Source organism: Brassica rapa, chromosome A02, assembly GCF_000309985.2.
Source record: "Brassica rapa cultivar Chiifu-401-42 chromosome A02, CAAS_Brap_v3.01, whole genome shotgun sequence".
NCBI lineage: Eukaryota > Viridiplantae > Streptophyta > Magnoliopsida > Brassicales > Brassicaceae > Brassica > Brassica rapa.
The window spans coordinates 2,995,299-3,015,381 of record NC_024796.2 but is presented as its reverse complement, the minus strand read 5'-3'; the positions used below and the strand labels follow the sequence as shown (position 1 = coordinate 3,015,381).

The following is a 20,083-nucleotide window of genomic DNA, read 5'->3' as shown; positions in this document are numbered from 1 at the left end:
GGTGGGTTATGATCGTTTTTGATTTTTCAACAGTTATATTATAAATGCGTTATTACAAGTTGTAATAAGAATACCAAAGGTATTTGGAGTGTATTAGACAAAGTCAAAAAAATTGACAGGGTAGGCTATGGAATGAAGACTTGATCTGATGACTTTTCCAATATAACGATTGTTTTTTTTTATGTATGAACAAGACATACATAACGATCATGTGTGTTTGTAGGAAGCTTCTTAGGTTTTAGATCTTGACATTCTTACGTTTTGACGAAATCTTATCTTGCCCCATAGGACGGAGTAATATGTACAAAAGATTGTAGTCCAAGTAAAGGTGGTTTTAAAAAATATAAGGGCGATTATTAATACATCAAATATCTTAATCAAGCATGCATGATAGTTACACCTCTACTGGTGATTCCAAGGACTAATTAATTTTGCTTTAGTCAAGTCACAAGTAATTAAATAAAGACCAAGCTGGAGAATTCTACTTGTATCGGCACGATCAGTGATACGATAACTAGTATTTTCGCTAATGTAATAAATCTTGAAACCATTAGTTAATTATATAAAAGTTTGACAAGAACATATGTTTAGTGATTTGTACTAGTATTACAACTCTGTCACGATCATTGTTTTAAATTAACTGGTGTGTTTTGACCCCAAAAAAAGCTTCATTATTATATTTTGGGTGTAATTGATAATTCCAGAAACTATTGGGTTTATTATGTATTAACTCAAAACATACGGGTAATTAGTTAAAACATATAAAAAGACTGAGGGGGGTATAAACGCCGGTCCGGCGTCGTTTTCAACATTCTAAATATTTATCGAAGAAACCAGCGATGGACGACGACGGAGAAACCATGACGGCGACGACGAGGAAGAGAGAGGAAATAGAGAGAGAGGCGGAGGAGAATCGAAAAGAAGCATTGTTAGCTTCAACACAGTCTCTTCAACCTAATTTCAACCGATCAAACGTCACCCAGAAACAAATTTCGAAATTACAGGTCCGATTCTCAAAGCCTCCGCATCAGTTACGAAATTTATGAAATTAATACGGTTCGGTTTTGATTTTTGAAATTAAGCATCGGTTTATTGGTTTAGTTTGCGGTTTGGGTAAACCGAATCACTTCAAATGTTATAACAGGAGCTACACAAGAGACGTATGAAGATAAAAGCCAATTCAAAGAAACCTAAAGCTAAGCTAAGCATGAAGAGTAGAGCAGTGGAAGATGGCGAAAGCTCTAAGATATTGAAAGAGTCAACAACTTCTTCTTCTTCTACTACTACCTTAGAACAGCAGCCAGCAGCACCAATGAAGCCACAGAAGCTGTATTGGGGGTAACAACCTCTCTCTCTCTCTCTCTCTCTTTGTACTAAGAGCTTTAACGAGACACTACACTTATGCAATGTTTTGTTTTGTAACAGGCTTGATACTAAGGAACGGTGGGAAAGGAAAGCCAACATGTAATCTCATTCGTTGAATCCATTTCTCGTTATTAGTTAATTACTTAGTCCATTGTACAAGTTATTACAAGAGCAAGACTAACAAGTTCAATGTATGAAGCGACGTGGTTTCTTTTTGTTAATTTCAAGATCTGGAGGTAAAAGCAATGACTCAGTTTTGATAAAGAATTGTTGTCGGAATTTGAGCTTGAAACTGAAACTTATAGGTCTCAAAATTGAAAAGTACATAAACTTGTCTTTGTAATATGAATAAGGAACCAAAACAGAGTTTACTTCATCCTAAACACCACAAAACAGAATCAAAAGCTCTCTCTCTCTTCTCTATCCTGATGATGATTCTTCAGCATCACCTTCAAGCTTCAACAGGGTACTCAAAAGTGACATCCTTTCCGGTAAGTTTACGGTACACACCCATCATAGACTCGAGCTTGTACTCTGTGTTGTTCCTCTCCTTAGCCTCCAAGTAGACCTTCATGATCTTGGAACCATCAAGACGGTAACGAGTACGTTTCCCAACGATCTCAGCAGGGTAAGCGACATCCTCGAGCATAGCTTCATGAACAGAGGTTAGCGTTCTGTTGCGTGGCCTCTGCACAGCAGCACCCTTCTTTGGTGGACGCATGATCCTTCTTGTCGCAACAAAGATAACATCCTGAGCATACAAAAATGTCAAGAGTATTAATAAAGAGACATTGCAATATATACTCATTACGTCAAGTGTTTTACCTTTCCACTAAACTTCTTCTCAAGCTCTCTCACGAGACGGGGATGAATCTTGCGGAAGGCTTTCCTCAATCTGAATGGGACGTAGATCACAATAGCCTTGCGGTTTCCAGCAATGTCCATGTTACTGTAATGACAAAAACAAAATTATTCTCATTCTATAAGGGCTAATGCAACCTGGGAAGAAACACAAAAAAAATGAAGGAAGGAACATACACAGCTTGGTTGATGTAAAGATCTTTCAACTCGCTCTTCAACTCCTGGTTGGTGTTCTCCAAATCAAACAGAGCCTGAGCAACTTGCTCCTCGCACTCTGTTGGAGAGGCATTCTTGTCCTTCTTGATCTTGTTCTGAGCCGAGAACATCTTCACAGAATCTTCATTTTGTCAAAAAAAAGGCAAATGCTTCAGGCATACGAACTAACAATCCTCAAAACCATGGACTATATATAGCTTCTAGATTCTAATCAACATTTTCAAAAAAATAAAAAAATCTTACAATACATTCCCAAATCAAAGAACTTAGCTTTCTAATTGATAAGTAAATTATATATTCAATCATGACACTGAGCATGTTTTGTATTTCTATAATGACACTGCTTGATAGTCTTTTAAACTAAACCATGATAACATTTCCCATAAACACCTAAAGCCCCCATCTTTACACCAATTACGTACCGTATAGCGAGAAATCTGCAGGAACGAAGAAGAGCTCAAGATTGAAGAACAAAAAGAGAAGTAGCTTGCGGCTTCTCCTTTAGGTTTTAATGTTTGATGATTAGGGTTTCCAAAGGTTGATCAAATCTGGGCCGTTAATAGATTCTTATAAGCCTATGGGCCTTGGACTGGGCCTGGGCCTATTTATTCACAAACTCTTTCTCTTTTCTCTCAATAACATGCAGATATGATTGCAAAGTGATGACTATGATTCTTTGCTACTGTAAATTGTATTGCATGTAATTTAATATCTTTATTGCTAATTCACTGAAAAAAATACATTTTCACTAGGTAAGTGTAAACAATATAACTGAAGAAATAATCAGAATCTACTTAGGAGGAGTAACCAATGATCCCTCAGCTTGCGAGCTATGGTCATCAAGCCACGAGATGATATCAGCCAAGACGCGGAGTATCATCTCGTCTGGTTCGCCTTCAAGCAGAGAGTGATAAGCGTCTTTGTACAAAACTATCTTCTTGTCTGAACTTTTCGCTTTCTGGTAAAGCTCTCTGCTCACTGATGGATCAGTCACTATATCCGCCTCTCCATGTAGAATCAGTATTGGTAAAGACACCTTCAAAATATCAAAACCAATAAAACATTTTATTATTATTATTCTGCTTTTTTTTCAAAATATCAAAACCAACAAAACATTTTATTACCTTTTCCAACTGTTGCTCAATCTCCTGAGTTGTTCTAAGCATTTCCACAGCGGTCCGTAGACGCGGTTTGCCGCTGTAACATATGACATTGTATTGCGTCTGCAAAATTTCAAAAAAACAAGAACATTAGTTTCTGTAAAAGAAATTGACTTAAAGCTGTGAATCATGTTTATTATTACCATGTTTCTCTTCCTGACATCTCTAAAAGCTGCTTCTGCTAAATCCTTTTGTGGAACCAGCTTGTGTTTCGGTAGAACGTTAGCTAAACCGATCAGAATCTGTTTTAACACTGGTGGTGGAACCATATCATCTGCAATCTGGAATAGACATAGATAGTTCAATCATGTTTAATGTAATGATGACAATGCAAATTTTTTAAAAAAGTCATTACTTTGCACATAGGTGCTACCAAGACTGCACCGGTCCACGCATCTGGTTGCTTGAAATGTATTTTGAGCGACACGGCTCCACCCATTGATTGTCCAAAGAGAAAGCTCGGCAGAGAACTAAACTCCGGATTCTCTACAACCCCCAAAAAAAAATCAAACCTTGAGAGTTTGTACCCTTTCATAATGTGATTGAAAGTTTGTACCTTTTACGTTGGAGTAATGCTCAATGACATCTTCAACAAGAAGATCAAAGCTGGGGATGAATCCGTGCAAGCCTTCTGATAAACCAAACCCTGGATAGTCCATAGCGAAAACTCCATATCCAGACAAAGCTAATCTCCTTGCAATCCCTGCTAGAAATGGATCTAATAAGCAACCAAACATTGAGCTATCTTTGTTTAGAAAGAGAATCAAAAGACATGCCTTCGAAGAAGAACGTGCAAGTATCTCCATAACCATGGCAGAAACAAACCAAAGCTCTGGGGATAGAAGCTTGAGGAAGCCAGCTTTTGGAGAAGATCTCAACTCCTCTTGAATTCACCTCATAAGACTATACATTAATCAAACATTATTAAAAACCCCAAAAAACAAAGTTACTTCCTTAATCAAGTAATAGAAACCAAACCCTTGTCTTGTGTTTACCTCCTTTGTCTTAATTCCATCTCCTGGTGTCTGCAATATAACGAAAAATCAAAACTTTTAATAAAAAAACACACAAAGCTATTCAGACAAAAGCTGAAGCTGTTTGGTTGGTTGGTTGGTCCAGCGATCGATTTTAGACGGAACCAGATTCGATTTTTTTTTTTAACCTTGAAGAGGATATGATCGAGATTAAGCTGAGTATCTTTCAAGGAATCGCGAACGTGACGGCGAGACGGAGCTTCGTCGAGATTAACGTCCTTGAATCGCCGGAGATCGTCGGTGTCTACCTTCGCCGTCGTGGCCATCGATCTCTTCCTTGGCCACTCTGTTCTTCTTCCCTTATCTACAAACCCTATGGTAACAAATTAAACAAATGTTATTTAGAAAATGACTTGAGTGAAAAACATTTTTTAACCTTAGGTAAATGTAAATGCGGATAATTAATTTACGGATGAAAGTTAGTGGCGGCCAATGGTTATCGTGTAAAGGACTGAAAAGCAAAAGCTTTGCTGATCTCAGAGCCATTAACATCAAATATATAAGAAGAATCGTTAAAAAAGAATGTATTTAGAAGGATAAGGTGACACGAAAGTGAGCAAGGTGATTTCTAAAGAGATCGTGAGGATTACGCAATTATTATTATTATTATTGAGTTTATGTGGTTCATGTCTTGTCTCTATCTTTTGTGATGCTTTCAGCGTGTGAACTAATGCTGTCGGGAGTAGTATTATGAGGACTGGATCCAGGAAAGATCCTACGGGGATATGCTGACGGGTCTGTGTTGTTTGATGGACGACAACCGATTAATGCGATGCAACGTGTATACGGAGTATGCAAATAGTATAATAGAATTCGTTTTTTTAAAAAAATTTCTTACCAAAAGTAAACTAATTAGTGTTGTTAGACCATCCGCAACGCGGGTACGTCCGAGTAACTTAGCGCGAAGACCTATGTAAATCCGAGTATTATAATAGTTTAATTTTTTCTTTAGCTAAGAAAGGGTCCGTAAACAAGGAGTTTAAGGACTTAATCCTTACGTGCGTGGCAACACCTGATAGGCTAGGGGGATTGGGATGTTTTCGCGTGGGGAAAAAAACCGAGTCAGTTTCTTTCTACTTCTCGAAAAAAAAAACTCTCCGCGACATCGAAGGCGATACGGCGACAGGAGAAAGCTTAAGGTAAATCGGAGATTTCACGTCAATATTTGTGCATTTGGAGTTGTTGCATGTTGATTTCATATGGTTTTAGGGTTCTATTGAGAGGTTTAAATCGATTTAGGGTTGCAAATCGATTTGGGGATTTTTTTCGAATTAGGATTTTCATCTGGTTTTGTTATTTTCTTCTTCGCGATTCCCTTTTTTGTTGTTTTGGTCGTTATTAAGGTTCAGATTGAGTTATATATCGTCATAGGGTTGGGTATTGAGTTATAAATCGAGTAGTATTTGTTCTTGCAGGTGTTGAAATGGAAGAAGAATTAAGAGATATGAAAGCACGGAAAGATTACTACAACATGCTTCATTACGTTGCAGATGCGCAACAGGGTATTCCTCAACTCTGTCCTTGTGGATCAATCACGAAGGAAGTCGTTGATGAAGAGGACACGTACGACTACCTACCGGGGAAAAGATATTTCATTTGCAAAGATTTCGAGGTATATAGTGTAGTCTGTTCTTCACATTATTATTTTTCGAAATGAATTAGCGGTTTAACAATGGTTATTATGTTTGGGCAGAATGACGGGTTGCATTTCAGGCAACCATGGGTTATGGGAATGCAACAAGAGGTTGAGAGGCTTAAAAAAAAATTCTACGAGCAGGAGAAGCTTCTAAGAGAGTGCCAGTCGCTTAAGGTGAGTTCAATAGAAATTGTAACATGAAATTGATAGTTGTTTGTACAACCTTTCGAACATAATGATTGGTTTCTGTGATATATGTTCAGGAGCAGGTGAGGATGCTGCTTAAGCGTGTGACTGAACTTGAGAGAGCCCATTCCGAGGTTAGTGTCTACACTTAGTTGTAGTTTTAGAAACCATCATTTATTAAACTTAAGGTTCTAGTTGTAGATAATAACACTAAATCTCTTCCTTGTTTGAACTTTAAAACTTTCTAGTTCAAACGTAAGTTTGTAGTTTGAGAACAATAACTTCTGTCCTTTGAAGTAGTTAAGTTTCTGGTGTGAATTTGAAAGTGAAATGATAGGTTTTAAATACGAAGTAAACCACTTGTACTTTGAATGCGAAGTTAACCATTAAATTGTGCCTAACTGTTTATATGGGGGGAAAAGCTTCATTAAATTTTTATTAGCTGTAATGATAGGACTGTTTCCTACTAGAATTCAATAGATTTGCGTAAATAATCCCTTATTTACTCGCCTCCCTTAGGTAGTTTAGTGAACCAGAGTCTTCTTCCTAAATGGCAAACTCCACAAGTTTTATAAACCTTTTAGCTAGTCAAGGGGTAGTTGACCTTGACTCACCCGAACCTCCCTTCAGCAGCCAATTTTCCGATGAGTCTAGGGTAAAAGAGAGGAGAAAATGGACACCGAAGGAGGATATAATCCTCATCGGTGCTTGGCTCAACACCAGCAAAGATCCAATTGTCGGTAATGAACAGAAAGCTGGTCACTTCTGGAAGAGGATTGTAGAGTATTACAACTCCAATCCTCAACTGGTTGGGACAATCCCAAGAGAACTCGGGCAATGCAAGCAAAGATGGGCTAGGATCAATGACTTGGTGTGTAAGTTTTCAGGCTGCTACGAGATGGCTCTGAGGGAGCAGAGAAGCGGCCAAAATGACGACGATGTGATGAAGGCTGCCTTGGATATCCTCTACAATGACAAGGGCATTAAGTTTAACTTGGAACATGCGTGGAGGGAGCTTAGGCATGATGTCAAATGGTCCTCCACTTACCTCGAGAAGGACAGTGGTAAGGAGAAGCGCAAAACTGTTGATTCTGATGCTCAAGGGTCAGTGACAGAGCCACAAGAGAGACCCATGGGAGTTAAGGCAGCTAAGGCTGCTGGCAAGAGGAAGAAACTTGGAAAAGAAGAAGAACTAGGACAACTTAAAGAAATGATGGAGACCAAAAAGCAAATCTCAAATCAGAGTTTGCTTGCAAGTTTGTTTGCAAAGACAGAGCCACTCTCTGTTATGGAAGAAGCCCTGAAAATGAAATTACTGTCTGAGATGTTGTGATTATTGATGGTTGGTTAACGCTAGTTTAGTGATGTTGTATAAGTCACGGGTCTTTTTTGTGTATGCTTTGTTTGTTTATGCTTGTAACTTTGCTAACGCATATTTTATTTCTCTGTTTCAGGTCCATGTGAGTACTGAAGACAAGTAGGTTGCTGTATAAGTCACGGGTTCTCTGTTGCCTTACTGCTTTGTCTGTTTATGCTAGTGTTTTCATGTGAACCGAGTCACGGGTTCTCTGTTGCCATTTCTTGGCTTTATAACTATGTTTCTTCTCTCGGCTTTGTAACTCATTTGCTTCTTCTTCTACTACTTTCGAACCTTGTATCTCTTGAACGTGTAAAACTCATCTACTTTGTAACTCTACTGTAAGCTCTCTGTTTCTTACTATTGTTCCAAAGTCTTTGTTTAGCTATTGTTCTACTATTTTATTCAGTTTTTCAATAGTCTCATGGTAACAAACCAGTTGATTCACACTTTATTATAATTTTATTCAAATTTCTAGACATTTCATCTAAGACTAAATTGAAAATGAGTGTTATAGATATATGATATCGCTATTATCAAATTGAAAATGAGTGTTATTTGAATGACATAACTTAAGCATAGAACGTGTATACTCAGTGAGTTACAAAGTAGAAGCATGCATGAACGTGTATACTCATCTACTTTAATACGATGATCTTGTTATATTACTTGGTTCGCAAGTCAAATCAAAAGTCACGATAATATTTTGTTATATTACTTACAATTTTCCCTTTATAAATCAATTTTGAAGGAATTATAGTCAAATATGGGAGATGAATTCGATCAAAGATTCGAAGCGGCTTTCTAAGGACTTCGTAGTGGTAACACCATTGGACAGACAATTTGGATCAGAGTCCTTAACTATTCAAAAAAAAAAAAAAAAACATTAAAATATGGCTAAGGACTCCAATGGTGGGTAACACCATTGGAGATGCTCTTATATACTACTATATATGAAAAAGAGGACGATAATACGTGTTCATTGTTTGACCAGTACTGTATTTTTTTTATTTTTTTGAAACATACCAGTACTGTATATAAATAAAAAATTGGAAGATAATTTAGTAAGCACAAGGCCAATTATAAATGCATAGAAACCGGAATATTAAGCTGTCCACAAAATATATATCACACTACTGATTTACTACCCTATATAAATCAATCCGTTTTAAAGTCATAAAGTCTGTAGATTTAGTGAGTGTTGTGAGCTAACTTGATTTGCTTCCTTTTGCTTGGAACCAAATTTCAATTCAGGGCGTTTACCTTTGCAACCTTCAGGTGAAAAAAAGAAGATGAACCATTGCAACATTCAGCAGAACGCCTTCTTCATGTCTCGCGAGGATCTTGTCGTTTGTCCTAAGCCTCGACGTGTTGGCTTACTCTCCAACAACATCATTCGCCCTCTCAGATTTCACATGAGGTACACACAAAAAGCATCCTCCTTTTTTTTTTTCTTCTTTCTCAGATTCTCTTCTGATTATAACTAACTTTGTTTTGGTTTCTCTGTTTTCTAGTCAAACCGCTACTGATTTGTGTGATTCTAAAGGTGGTGCTGAGCTTCTCGACATTATTTGTAGAAAGGTATGACTCTCTATTCAACTTGATGTTAGTCTAGTAGTCTAGTTTGTATTCTTATTACAATCTTTTGGTCTCCCTCCAAACCTTTCCTTAAACTCATTAGTCATGTGGTTTGTTATTATCTCTATATCTATACAGGAGGAGGATAAAGGAACAATAGGGCAGTTACTATCATCATCCCCCCCCACCCTATTTTCCTGGTTCACCTCCAAGCAGAGCGGTGAACCCATTAGCTCAAGATGCTCGCTTTCGAGATGAGAAACTCACTCCAGTCTCACCAAACTCTCCTTTCCTTCATCCCAATTCATCATCAACCGGTTTTCCATCTCCATCTTCATCTCGTGGATGCGGCAGAATGAAGTTTGGACTCGCACCACCTGCAGTTAGAGTAGAAGGGTTCGATTGCTTGAGCCGTGACCACCAAAATTCCAGCATCCCTGCCATGGCTTAGTAGACAAGAACATAAAACAAGTGTACATAGAGATTCCGTGATCGTTCTTTCACCAATGCCTAACAGAGGAGTTTGATCACCACTACCATTTTTGAAGCAAATGAATGTGTCAAATCTTTTAGCGTTTTTTTTATACATTCTTCTAATCTTCCAGTCACCGTTACCTAACCTGTTATTCAGGTTAGTACTTTGTATATAAGTATATGTAGTACATATTGGGTGTTTTTTCTGAGTCAGGCGGATCTTTATTCTCATTAATAGGAAGATTATAAGAATGTATAAAGTTTTGTTGGGCGATAACTCTTGTTCGGTTGTAATTTATATAGAGATAATCGATTTAGATTATCTTCTTACTCAGAGAACATCATCATTTTTTTTAGTGTATAGTAATGCATTTGTTAACTTATGGTGGGTTTAAGTTCTCTCACAATGCCTTTGTATATGTACTTTAGTGATTCAACAAATCTGTATATTAATGCCTAATCGTATTGTTCTTGTTCTTAATTCTTATATTATCACGTGTGAAAACAGCTTAAATACAAAAGTATTGTTAAAAATAATATTTTCACATCAACGATACAGATGCAATGCATACACTTTGAAAAAAATTCTCTATTTACATTTTTATATCAAATTTTCTCATCACAATTGCTTATCAAGGAAGAAAAAAAATCAGACAGTTATTTCTCGCGGGAAGACAATTAACCGAACAGACACATCTGTTGGATTAAAAAAATAACTAACTACAACGACCATTAACCGCCATAATATCTCTCCTGTCTACATAAACCTTTCTTTTCGTTTCTTCAATTCTCTCCTCTCACTCTTTGTTCTTCAACTCTCAAGTATCGTACTCTGCTTGAGAGAGTTTTTCTCTTCTCCTTTTTTGGTCTCATCCTAAAGAAGAAAAAGAGAAAGCAATTAGAAGAAGAGGGCAAAACAAAATGGCTGGTGGTGATCCAAAACCAATTGCTCTTCAAGACAACGAAGATGAGGATATTTTCTATGACGCTTACTCTGAAGAATATCTTATGAGCCTCATGTCTAACCCAAATCCTAATCTGATGGATTTACCCTTCAGCAAAAATACTCTTCTTGCCCCTCCTCCAGCGCCAGCCTTGGAGATTAACAGAACCGCGTTGTTGGGAGATCCTTCGGTTTCAAACCCTCATGGGGACACCATCAAAGAGTATCTTAAATCACTTAGAATCGATGATGGTTCACTTACTGTGAACACGTCGGATGCACTTAGTGATGATATCAACGAATACATCGATTATACTGACCTAGGAGAGATTGGTAATGAAAATGTCGGAGAGAGCGGTATTCTTCAGGCGAATGCTCACGTTTTTGCGGAAAATACTATGAACTTTGAAACCGGTGGTGCATCGGCGATGCCTGTCCCGGTGATTACACCAACACCGACCATTTCTCAAGGACTTTTCTTATGCACCTATTGCAACCTTCTTCGACAACTAGTCCATGCTAATGGTATATATATATCTCTATCTCTTACATTTTATTGTTATACTGATCTTTATTTGAGTGGTTGTACGTGTTATTTGGTTACACAGGTCAGGAGATGATGAGACTTGATCTCTTTGGAGGGATTGGATACTTCTGCCATGCGGTTATCGAGACTCGACGTTTCGATGGTTCAAACGAACTTCGATACCAAATGAATTTAAAGATGGAGGATGTGAAGAAATTTATTGAAGATTATTGTGCGGCTAGGGCAGCAGGAGGTTTTGTAATAATGCAAGACACTAATGCTGATTTCTATCAAGCTATGAATGCTTGTACCACAAGCAGCCAGTTACTTATGTCGACATTGCCACCACGTGTTGATATTCCAATGTCTTTGGCTGTGCCTAATGAATCTCTAAATGTTGCATCTGTGCCCCCTGCTGTGAAAGGAAAGCCAAGGAGACAAACCAATCTCTCTGCACAGGTTCTTTTCTCTAATTTCTCAAACTATAACCATTTATCATCATAGGAGAATTTGTTACTCGAGCCACAAGAATCCGTCTACCATATGGTTAGATATTAGGTTTTATAATATGTTATTTACGCTTTTATTGTATATAGTAATTACTGGTCTGCATGGAAGATAGTGAGTCTGCATGGGTTTGCATGTGGATTAAGAACATGTTTTTTTTTGCCTCATGAACATTAATTTTAGTGATCTCACTGATGTTTGGTTTTGTGGTTGATCTCTATGTGCCGAGGACAAGAACAGAGGAAGCGGACTAGGAGCTTAACAGTGAAAGACATGAGCGAGCTTTGGGATCTTCCCATTGAAGAAGCGGCCAGAAAGTTGAGGATTTGTACCACAGCGGTCAAAAAGATATGCCGGAGGGGAGAGGTATTTCGATGGCCACGCCGGAAGGTAAATATTATCGAACCGGACCAGACCACTATGAAAATCTGCTTTTAGGTTTCTTTATTCATCTGCTTTTCTTTTTTTACTTACTTTTGGTAAACTGATGTGTAGCTTGCAAGTCTGCGGGAGAAAGTCGCGGCACTAAAGATTGTTGTAAGCCAATCAACCGATGCAGGAGTACGTGCTCGAGCTGAAGTGAAGATCGAGAATTTTGAAAAACAGATTGATGCTATCTATAGTAAAGCACGCTAAAACGCTGAAGAGAGTTTCAGATAATCATAGACTACTTGCATTGATTACTACTTCCTTTGGTCATCTTTAAGTATTGTCACCATTACCAGTTGGTTTTGATGGAATGTTTGTACTACAGTTTATGCCTCTTGTCTCGACATGAGATATACATTTGGTTTGTCATCACTTTTCTTTTGAAAACTATACGTTATTGAACGATTTATGTCACTTATCTCTACATGATATAAACTTTTGTTGCCTTCATTCACTCTTTCCTCTTTTTGGAAAGTTATGATATTAAACGAAAAATTATAAATATTTGCAATCACGCTAATATATTAATATTGTCAATTTCATCCAAATTACTTGGAATGTGAAAATGATATTTGGATGAAAGGAAATATTGAGGGAATATAAAATTTCTAGAAAGGGAATAGGTTATAAGCCGTGTTTGACCACTGCTTGAAAAATCCTGAAATGATATTGATGAACTACTATTCTGAAAAATTAAAATAAAAAAATGAAGTTGTGGGAGAGGTTGGTTCACATCAATATTACATATCGACCTGATTAAATCCTTCATCTATGACACTCTCCCAAAATGCACTGTAAATGTAAAACACAATTAACCAGAGCACGAAACGAGGGAACAACTTTGACAAATCAGATACTTTTGCCAATATGGCAACTCACTTGTCACTTCATTCCACCCTGTTTCCTATTTGGCTGGCTTGTGTGTAGCTTAAATATTTACGCATCTTAGGTGATAAGACCACCTCCATCGGGGGTCTCTTAAGGAGAGTTTCAAGCAAAAGGAAAAAAAAAATAAATGAAAAAAGGGAAAAAAAGAGAGAACCGGGTCTTTAAATGGGATTTCTAGGATTGGTAAGGAACCCTAACGTGGCAGTCTCCTATTCGCCCACCCCTTAGTGTCTCTCTCTCCTTGGCCTCACGAAATCAGTCGGCTTCTTCCTCCTCCATTCTCTGTTGATTGATTTTGGAAACGACGAGTGGTTTCCGAGATGTTATTCTTCGAGTGGGTCTGTGATTGTGATGATCGGAGTATCATCACCAGCTGAAGAAGGAGACGACAACGCCGCCGCCGCCGCTCTATCGTCGGAGGATTTTTATTCTCCCAACAAGTCAGTGAGAGTAGCAGAGCTCGACTTAGCTCTGGATCTTAGCATTGGTAGGAATCACTCAAAGGTTCACTCAAAGGAATCACTCAAAGGTTCATTAGCCAGGGAACCCACTCTCTGTCAGAAACGGATTCACCATCATCAAAGCATCCCTGTTTCATTTCATTTGGGAAGAGGTTAGTATACTTTTCTTTTAAGAGAATGTAGGGATCGATTAGGTTTGGAATTAAAATGGAATTTAGTGTTATGGTTTGTGTTAGTTGCGGTGAAGTGATTGGCATTAGTTTGAGTTGCGGTGAAGTGATTGCCATTAGTTTGTATCGTGTCTGAGTTAATGCTTTGTCGAGTCTGTAACATTGTGATCTTTCTCATTAAGTTTTATATGAAATTGTTTTGTCTTCTATGTAATAACATTGTGATCTTTCTCACTGTCTGCTCATGTTTCATATCTTTCATAATGTATCGAGTGGTGAGTCACCATAGAGTTCATATCTTTAACATATCTTTCATCTTTCTTAGAAAATGTTTTGTGCAACTTAAAAAAAAAAAATTAAGAACCTCAATGAGGTTCTCCCATTGGAGGATAAGAAAATTAATTAGTCTAACAAAGGTTCTTAACTTTACAAATCACCAAAAAAACTACTAATTTATTCATGAGAGCCCATTAGGGTCTCTTACCAATGGACTTGCTCTAAGAGTTTGAATTAGTTTTAGTTTTTAGCTTTAAGTCATAGTTATTAGTTTTGACGAAAACAAATGAGTTTGTATAAAGAATTACACATTGTAATTTGTATGTTATTTTATAGTTGCTGCCTTGCTGGAGGTGGTGAATTCTGATAATACAAACAAATAATTAACAGTTATCTGATTTAAAGTGTAACTTATACTATATCGTGGGCCGTGGGTAATCTATGCAATTCACGTTAAAGTAGAGTCTCGAGACCAGTTAGAGAAAGAGAAAGGCGAGTTCCTTTGAGCGTTGATTAAGACTATTTTGTATTAAGACTTTAAGAGCTGTTTGTTAGCATAAAACCATTGAATTGTGAATGACTGTAGATTTATGTAATAAGAAGTAATAATGTTATTCAAAATTTAAACATCTTGAACTGATTCAAACACACAAAATTTACAAATCAGTTAGGGAAATTATAACATATAACAATATATAAACCGTGTGACCCAAGTTTTGAATCAATAGATGAAACCCTAATTTCTACTCCCTTTGTTCCCAATCATCAATCGATCGTACAGCACAGTCCGACACAAGGGGCAAGTGTTTCTGCGTTGAAACCACACCAAGAGGCATTTTTCATGGAAGACATGAGAACAGGTCATGCGTGTAGAGACACCGTGTTTACCGGAGACAAAACTATCCAGACAAATAGAACACGGTTCTGTTTCCATCTTAGAAGTCTTCAACTCCTCTTTGCTCATCTTCCCTAGTTGAACCATCCTCGTTAACACCTCTTCCTTCGATGGAGAAGGGGTTATCTTGACAGTGATGGTCACACCTAAACCGTTACAACCAAAACCTAACGTTGCTGCAATCTCTGAGATCTCTGGGGCTAATTTATCAGACAACCAACGGTGGCTAGCGAACTGATTTTGGAGAACCTCTCTGCGGCTAAACCCTAACTTGGTTGCAGTCCTTCAGATCTTCGGTGATAACCAACGGCGGTTGATGAGTTGATCTTGGATGAGCCTTCGGATGTGGTGACGACCTAAGTAACTAGGGAGACTTATATCTACGCGAACGCTTGGAGAAACTTGAATCTCATCAGATATTGTGTCGACGACGATGATGATTGAGTTTGGGTAGCTTCTTGAACGTCTCTCATGTTTGAAGTCGCTCAGCTCCACATGGGGACGAATCATGTTCTGAACACAGAGAAGAAAGAGATAACTATTTTTTTTTAGAGAATATACATAACTAATATAAGCGCGTCGGCATCGATCACTTCCCTTTTTCTCTTTCTGTTTTGGTATAAAATTTCCTTTTTTGGTTTTTATAGGTCGAGGACAATTATAAATTAATTATTGTAATTTCAGGTGGTAGGAATATAGAATTTTCATTTTGATTGATTAAAACCCTTAAATTATGTGGTATCTTTGACAATTACTCAGTGAAACGCCAACTTATCAACTCAGGGTAACGCTGGAGAAACCACCAGCCAATTTTAACATGGTTATGGGTTTTTGTTTCAAGCCATTTAGATATTTGTTTGTGTTGCAGGCCAGTGATTGCATCGCAGTTGCTTTTGGTGGACGAAGTGATTCGTGCAGGAAGAAACATGAGGAAGCCTACTGCTTAAAGTCCTTAAGCTTTCTTCGTTCTAAATTTTCCAGACCTGTCTTTTTTTTGGTTATGAGAAACATCTTCCAATCTGATCTCTTAGATTTGGTAGATTTTTGGAAACTGAGGAAATGGAAAAACAAACAAAATCTATAACTGTTCTTATAGTGAGCTGACCCTTATTGTAAAAACGCCATGGTTAAAGATTCAGATCTTACAAAAGCATCTATAACAAGGACCTTATATTGGTCAGAGTTACCCTCTTCTTGTACTCTTTCTTCATTTCCTCCAAAACATCGTCCTCGGTGCTGCAGAATCAACGGAAAAGTTCCATGATCGGACAAGTTTGTTTTTAGCATCGGCATGAACTCAGGATACTTTCATCAGGGAGTTGCTAAAAAAAAGAACTTGTGAGCCAAGAACAAACTCGGATTTTGAACTGTACTACACCATTAGAGAACATCGTTTTTTCCCATCTCTTTACACTAATAGTCTAATACTACCAAAACAATGAACACAATTTTTTGCACTAACACAGAAGAAACAGAACAACCATGAAGAAGAAAGAGAAAGCCACAAAACAGAAAAGAGACACTAGAGAAAACTGAAGCATTTTGTTATAGAGAAAAGGGGAGCAAAATAATTGTTAAGCTATTTTGACATTCCCATTGAATGATGAAAATATAAGAAGAGAAAAGACTAATAATATATAACCTCATTAAGATTATAGGTGGTGAAAGACAAAACAAAGAAGAAAATGGGAAAAATCTTGTCAACACTTTTAATTCTTTCTTGTTGTTTGTTGATTCTCTTGTGTGTGTTTAAGGTGTTTTTAACAACCTTTGACAAGATGAGGAATACAAATCGGGGAAATGTACTTTGATTTTCTTGCTTGTCTTTGTCTTGATCTCACCCATGGGAAACATCCACTGCCTCTCTTCTTGTTCTTCTCCATTTGCTGTTCTTCTTCACTCTTCTTTTGCTCTTCTTCTCCTTTTTCTTTAGTCATCTCTTGCTTGTCTTCTTCTTCTTTACTCATCTCCTGCTTCTCTTCTTCTTTTTTACTCATCTCGTGCTTCTCTTCTTCCTTCTCATCCTCTGCCAACTTCAAATCCTGAAAAACCAAATTGCTCACTATCAACATATATTTCAAGAACTAACTTACGTACGTTGCTCCTAAGATGAGGTTTATTTTTACAGTTCAGAAGTTATTGGTCTTTTGGGCTACTTTTATAGTTTCATGTCCAAAGTGTAAATGACGATTTAAAATAAAATGAGATTATTATGTTTATAGTATAATTTGTGCCCTCTCGAGTTACAATTACAAAACCATATTTAGTTACACATTGAGTCTGAGACTATAAGTGTATAGATACATAAATGCATGCACGCATATACTATGTATATATATAGATAGATAACGTATTCAATGATCTTGATGGTAGTCACGTGAGTTGGGACACAAAATCTAGGAATGGGGTCTAATGAAAGATTTTTTCATGAAATATTGATAGCATATGATTGATTATACATTTTTGTGCTTTCTCTGACTATACTCATGTGTACCATGTTTCATATACTGTGAATGAATTCGAATCTTAAAATGAATCCTGTAGCATAATGTATAGAAAACACTAAAGTGGAAGAGTGTTATATCGTTGTCTATTCTGTGACTGAAACATTGGGACTATAATTATTTGTTTGGTGTGTTTTTTTCTTATTTTGCGAAATAATCTAATTATTGACGCACGAGCATTTCAAAATGTTGTGCAATTATTAATTTCCCTACCACATTCATGGACCTCATGGTAGGGAATTATGTAGTTTTTCGAATACTTTAGTAGTTGAGATTTGTTTTTTCTGCCTTTGTTAGCATTTAATACAATTTTCAATTGAATGCACGTTTTTGGGTAAAGATTGAATGCATGTTTTCTTAGATACTCCCTCTGTATCATGGTTTTTAAGGTTTTTAACATGGATTAAGGAAATACAAATTTTTATACGATTTATTTCGGTTACATAAAATATTATTAAATAAAATTAGTTTAAGAGTAGAAAATGACAGTATTTTGTAATTGGTCACAAAATTTAAATGTTATTAAATTATATATAGAATAGCGAAAACATGAATTATTTTGTAACAAATTTTTTTTTTAAGCACCACTTAAAATAATACAGAGAGAGTATAGTATTTCTTTTGAAAAAAAAGATTTGAAATCAACACAAATTATTTGTAAACCATTTTTTTTAAATGATACAGGAAATTTTAAAATAAATCACCTCGAAAATGATATATGATACATGTGTCTGAAATCATATTTTGCTTGTTCTTTTTTTTATTGAATTACAAACCATTTTTTTATGTTTTAAAAAACAACAATTACATTCAAGAACTATACCATATATATAAGACCATGATTAACCTCGGTCTCTTAATTGAGTTCTTAGCTCCGGCTAAGAGACGATTCTTAATTTTTCTTAGATTTTAACTAAGAAAAGTTAAGAACCGTCTCTTAAATAAGAGATATAAGAGCCGTCTATTAACTAAAAATATTTTTAAAAAGAAAAAAAAAGTATCAAATAATGAATTAAGAACCCATGCTAAAAGAGAAAAAAAAGTAGCTCATTAATGAATAAAGTAAAAAAAAATTGGAAGAATTGTTCAAGAACGTTATAATATAAATATTTCTCCCGGTGTGGTTTACAGTCTATATGAGTTTGCAATGTTGTCCACAAAAAAAAAAATACCTCTGGTTGACATTCCAGTTTGAGATTGAAATCCACCAGCAAATCATTAGCTTCCACGTATCGTTTCAGCGACCGTTCCATGATCGGAGGCGTCTCTGCCGGACTAGGGCTACCGGAGCTACTATCCACCCACGTACTCTTGATGCCTACATCTCGTTTCAGCCCCACAACTTTCTCTTCTGCTAAAAGAACACCCCACAATTTTATTTTTATCAGAAGACAAAAAAATTAATAAAGAAGAAAATAAACTTCAAGAAAACTAAACTTATCAACAAACAAACGGGGGACATATTTAAAATTTAATCACCTCGAACAAGAACAGGGTCAAGAGCATAAAGATCCTCGTGAATGACTCTGACGTTAGGATTATTATTATTATTATTGGTTTTATTTTGACCAATCTTCGTCAAAGGATTGGGAATAGGGCAGTGAAGAGGAGCAGACATGGTGGTCAAGTTTCTAAAAGATCTTGCACGTAGTGTTTTAGAAGACAAACACTCCATCGGAACTTCTCCAGACAATGGGTTGCATATATATTTCTCTGCTTCGTTCCACTTTGAATTCAACGCAAACCCTTCTTGTGTTAACCAGTCTCTCTTATTGAACATTGACTTTGCTTGTAACGCTGCAACCCAAAAAGAAAAACATTCCTCCTTTGTTTTGAATTTCGTTTTGATTCAATATAACAATTTGATTGCTCGTTAGAAACTTACATTTGAGTGCATTTGTGAAGGAATATGTTGATGGGTCAATCTCTTCTGTTATAAAAATTTATACATTTTCAGAAGAAATAACTCGTCAACACAGTAAGATAAAGAGAAAGAGTGGTAAAGTCTTAACCACCTTTGAGACTGTATCCAGGAGATGAGGCAGTACTAGAGATGTTGTTAACGTTGATTCTTGAAGAAGACTTGTGATAATCTTCTCTGAAGCTGCCAACGTAAGAAGCAGAGAACCTTCTAGAAGTCGGGTTTTCGCGGATGAACCGAGCTCTTCGATCCCATTCTCTTAGGTTCATAAACTCAGGCTCTTCCCCGGGCAGAGCCATTAGAACCGAAATATTTCCTCCTCTTCTTTTTTTTTTTTTTAAGAAAGAAAAAAGCTAACGAGGGAGGAATGAAGCAATCAGGCAGCACCTATGAAAAGATATATACTCTCTTTTTTTCTATAAGTGAATTATTTGATTTGCTTATCTATTACAAAAATCATATTGGGTATTAATATTAAAATTCTTTTGTGTCTCTTGACAGATTGAAAATAGTTATTTTTAAAAAATGCAGAGAGATGCGTCTGAGGTTGTTAATTAATTATATTGACTGCTTGCCATGTACTGAAAAAGTCTTGCAATATAGCAGTTTTGTTTTTTCGTGGGTGTAATCAATTTATACGAATCAAACTCACTTGGCATTTTCTGCTATTTTGTTGTAGTTTTTATTTTAAATTTA

The 20,083-nt window shown here is 36.6% G+C and overlaps 7 protein-coding genes across 11 annotated transcripts; 3 read left to right on the top strand and 4 right to left on the bottom strand.

Moving 5' to 3' along the window:
* The first annotated feature begins 41 nt into the window (after positions 1–41).
* LOC103851028 lies at positions 42–1,629 on the top strand. Its single transcript, XM_009127848.2, has 3 exons — positions 42–1,004; positions 1,145–1,338; positions 1,426–1,629. Exons 1-3 carry the CDS (start codon positions 840–842, stop codon positions 1,466–1,468), a joined length of 402 nt encoding a protein of 133 aa, XP_009126096.1. The 5' UTR covers positions 42–839; the 3' UTR covers positions 1,469–1,629.
* Positions 1,620–3,048, bottom strand: LOC103851029 (40S ribosomal protein S7-3). Of its 2 annotated transcripts, none has more exons than XM_033284202.1 (4): positions 2,686–2,707; positions 2,404–2,563; positions 2,191–2,314; positions 1,620–2,116 (listed from the first exon to the last, which is right to left on the bottom strand). In XM_033284202.1, the coding sequence occupies exons 1-4, from the start codon at positions 2,690–2,692 to the stop codon at positions 1,817–1,819; spliced, it is 591 nt and encodes a 196-aa protein (XP_033140093.1). In that variant the 5' UTR covers positions 2,693–2,707; the 3' UTR covers positions 1,620–1,816. The 2 variants fall into 2 exon arrangements, with proteins under 2 accessions (XP_033140093.1, XP_009126097.1); XM_009127849.3 differs by lacking the exon at positions 2,686–2,707 and adding an exon at positions 2,865–3,048 and having other exon boundaries at positions 1,633–2,116.
* Positions 3,049–3,125: 77 nt separating this feature from the next.
* LOC103851027 (caffeoylshikimate esterase) lies at positions 3,126–5,270 on the bottom strand. Of its 2 annotated transcripts, none has more exons than XM_009127846.3 (9): positions 5,077–5,144; positions 4,765–4,949; positions 4,598–4,627; positions 4,379–4,505; positions 4,159–4,305; positions 3,958–4,088; positions 3,746–3,883; positions 3,567–3,665; positions 3,126–3,478 (listed from the first exon to the last, which is right to left on the bottom strand). In XM_009127846.3, exons 1-9 carry the CDS (start codon positions 5,126–5,128, stop codon positions 3,233–3,235), a joined length of 1,155 nt encoding a protein of 384 aa, XP_009126094.2. In that variant the 5' UTR covers positions 5,129–5,144; the 3' UTR covers positions 3,126–3,232. The 2 variants fall into 2 exon arrangements, with proteins under 2 accessions (XP_009126094.2, XP_009126093.2); XM_009127845.3 differs by having other exon boundaries at positions 3,132–3,478; positions 5,047–5,270.
* A 223-nt stretch (positions 5,271–5,493) lies between these two features.
* Positions 5,494–8,857, top strand: LOC117131758. The gene is made up of 6 exons (XM_033284203.1): positions 5,494–5,775; positions 6,052–6,248; positions 6,330–6,446; positions 6,536–6,592; positions 7,913–8,156; positions 8,567–8,857. The coding sequence occupies exons 2-5, from the start codon at positions 6,060–6,062 to the stop codon at positions 7,937–7,939; spliced, it is 390 nt and encodes a 129-aa protein (XP_033140094.1). The 5' UTR covers positions 5,494–5,775; positions 6,052–6,059; the 3' UTR covers positions 7,940–8,156; positions 8,567–8,857.
* Positions 8,858–9,015: 158 nt separating this feature from the next.
* LOC103851025 lies at positions 9,016–14,018 on the top strand. The gene is made up of 6 exons (XM_009127843.2): positions 9,016–9,235; positions 9,330–9,396; positions 9,532–11,335; positions 11,419–11,795; positions 12,084–12,233; positions 12,339–14,018. The coding sequence occupies exons 3-6, from the start codon at positions 10,789–10,791 to the stop codon at positions 12,477–12,479; spliced, it is 1,215 nt and encodes a 404-aa protein (XP_009126091.1). The 5' UTR covers positions 9,016–9,235; positions 9,330–9,396; positions 9,532–10,788; the 3' UTR covers positions 12,480–14,018.
* Positions 14,019–14,316: 298 nt separating this feature from the next.
* LOC103851022 (E3 ubiquitin-protein ligase RING1-like) lies at positions 14,317–15,745 on the bottom strand. Its single transcript, XM_009127842.3, has one exon. The coding sequence runs from the start codon at positions 15,047–15,049 to the stop codon at positions 14,804–14,806; it is 246 nt and encodes an 81-aa protein (XP_009126090.1). The 5' UTR covers positions 15,050–15,745; the 3' UTR covers positions 14,317–14,803.
* Positions 15,746–16,492: 747 nt separating this feature from the next.
* Positions 16,493–19,894, bottom strand: LOC103851020 (mental retardation GTPase activating protein homolog 4). Of its 3 annotated transcripts, none has more exons than XM_009127841.3 (5): positions 19,482–19,894; positions 19,352–19,393; positions 18,946–19,263; positions 18,639–18,820; positions 16,493–17,004 (listed from the first exon to the last, which is right to left on the bottom strand). In XM_009127841.3, exons 1-5 carry the CDS (start codon positions 19,684–19,686, stop codon positions 16,723–16,725), a joined length of 1,029 nt encoding a protein of 342 aa, XP_009126089.1. In that variant the 5' UTR covers positions 19,687–19,894; the 3' UTR covers positions 16,493–16,722. The 3 variants fall into 3 exon arrangements, with proteins under 3 accessions (XP_009126089.1, XP_009126087.1, XP_009126088.1); XM_009127839.3 differs by having other exon boundaries at positions 19,352–19,396; positions 19,482–19,876; XM_009127840.3 differs by having other exon boundaries at positions 18,639–18,817; positions 19,352–19,396; positions 19,482–19,863.
* Between the last annotated feature and the right edge of the window lie 189 nt (positions 19,895–20,083).

What these genes read in the sequence shown, in the direction of transcription:
- LOC103851022 (XM_009127842.3), bottom strand. Translation starts at nt 15,049, where the DNA reads ATGGTTCAACTAGGGAAGATGAGCAAAGAGGAGTTGAAGACTTCTAAG.
- LOC103851028 (XM_009127848.2), top strand. Translation starts at nt 840, where the DNA reads ATGGACGACGACGGAGAAACCATGACGGCGACGACGAGGAAGAGAGAG. An exon ending in AACAAATTTCGAAATTACAG is followed by an intron (nt 1,005 to 1,144) that starts GTCCGATTCTCA and finishes ATGTTATAACAG; the next exon opens with GAGCTACACAAGAGACGTAT. An exon ending in CCACAGAAGCTGTATTGGGG is followed by an intron (nt 1,339 to 1,425) that starts GTAACAACCTCT and finishes GTTTTGTAACAG; the next exon opens with GCTTGATACTAAGGAACGGT.
- LOC103851027 (XM_009127845.3), bottom strand. Translation starts at nt 5,128, where the DNA reads ATGTTAATGGCTCTGAGATCAGCAAAGCTTTTGCTTTTCAGTCCTTTA. An exon ending in GCCGCCACTAACTTTCATCC is followed by an intron (nt 4,950 to 5,046) that starts GTAAATTAATTA and finishes TTGTTACCATAG; the next exon opens with GGTTTGTAGATAAGGGAAGA. An exon ending in TCGATCATATCCTCTTCAAG is followed by an intron (nt 4,628 to 4,764) that starts GTTAAAAAAAAA and finishes GTTATATTGCAG; the next exon opens with ACACCAGGAGATGGAATTAA.
- LOC103851025 (XM_009127843.2), top strand. Translation starts at nt 10,789, where the DNA reads ATGGCTGGTGGTGATCCAAAACCAATTGCTCTTCAAGACAACGAAGAT. An exon ending in AAACCAATCTCTCTGCACAG is followed by an intron (nt 11,796 to 12,083) that starts GTTCTTTTCTCT and finishes GGACAAGAACAG; the next exon opens with AGGAAGCGGACTAGGAGCTT. An exon ending in TTCGATGGCCACGCCGGAAG is followed by an intron (nt 12,234 to 12,338) that starts GTAAATATTATC and finishes ACTGATGTGTAG; the next exon opens with CTTGCAAGTCTGCGGGAGAA.
- LOC117131758 (XM_033284203.1), top strand. Translation starts at nt 6,060, where the DNA reads ATGGAAGAAGAATTAAGAGATATGAAAGCACGGAAAGATTACTACAAC. An exon ending in TCATTTGCAAAGATTTCGAG is followed by an intron (nt 6,249 to 6,329) that starts GTATATAGTGTA and finishes ATGTTTGGGCAG; the next exon opens with AATGACGGGTTGCATTTCAG. An exon ending in TTGAGAGAGCCCATTCCGAG is followed by an intron (nt 6,593 to 7,912) that starts GTTAGTGTCTAC and finishes TCTCTGTTTCAG; the next exon opens with GTCCATGTGAGTACTGAAGA.
- LOC103851029 (XM_033284202.1), bottom strand. An exon ending in CTTTACATCAACCAAGCTGT is followed by an intron (nt 2,315 to 2,403) that starts GTATGTTCCTTC and finishes TTGTCATTACAG; the next exon opens with TAACATGGACATTGCTGGAA. An exon ending in AGAAGAAGTTTAGTGGAAAG is followed by an intron (nt 2,117 to 2,190) that starts GTAAAACACTTG and finishes TTGTATGCTCAG; the next exon opens with GATGTTATCTTTGTTGCGAC.
- LOC103851020 (XM_009127839.3), bottom strand. Translation starts at nt 19,686, where the DNA reads ATGGCTCTGCCCGGGGAAGAGCCTGAGTTTATGAACCTAAGAGAATGG. An exon ending in TCCTGGATACAGTCTCAAAG is followed by an intron (nt 19,397 to 19,481) that starts GTGGTTAAGACT and finishes TTTTTATAACAG; the next exon opens with AAGAGATTGACCCATCAACA. An exon ending in CTTCACAAATGCACTCAAAT is followed by an intron (nt 19,264 to 19,351) that starts GTAAGTTTCTAA and finishes TTTGGGTTGCAG; the next exon opens with CGTTACAAGCAAAGTCAATG.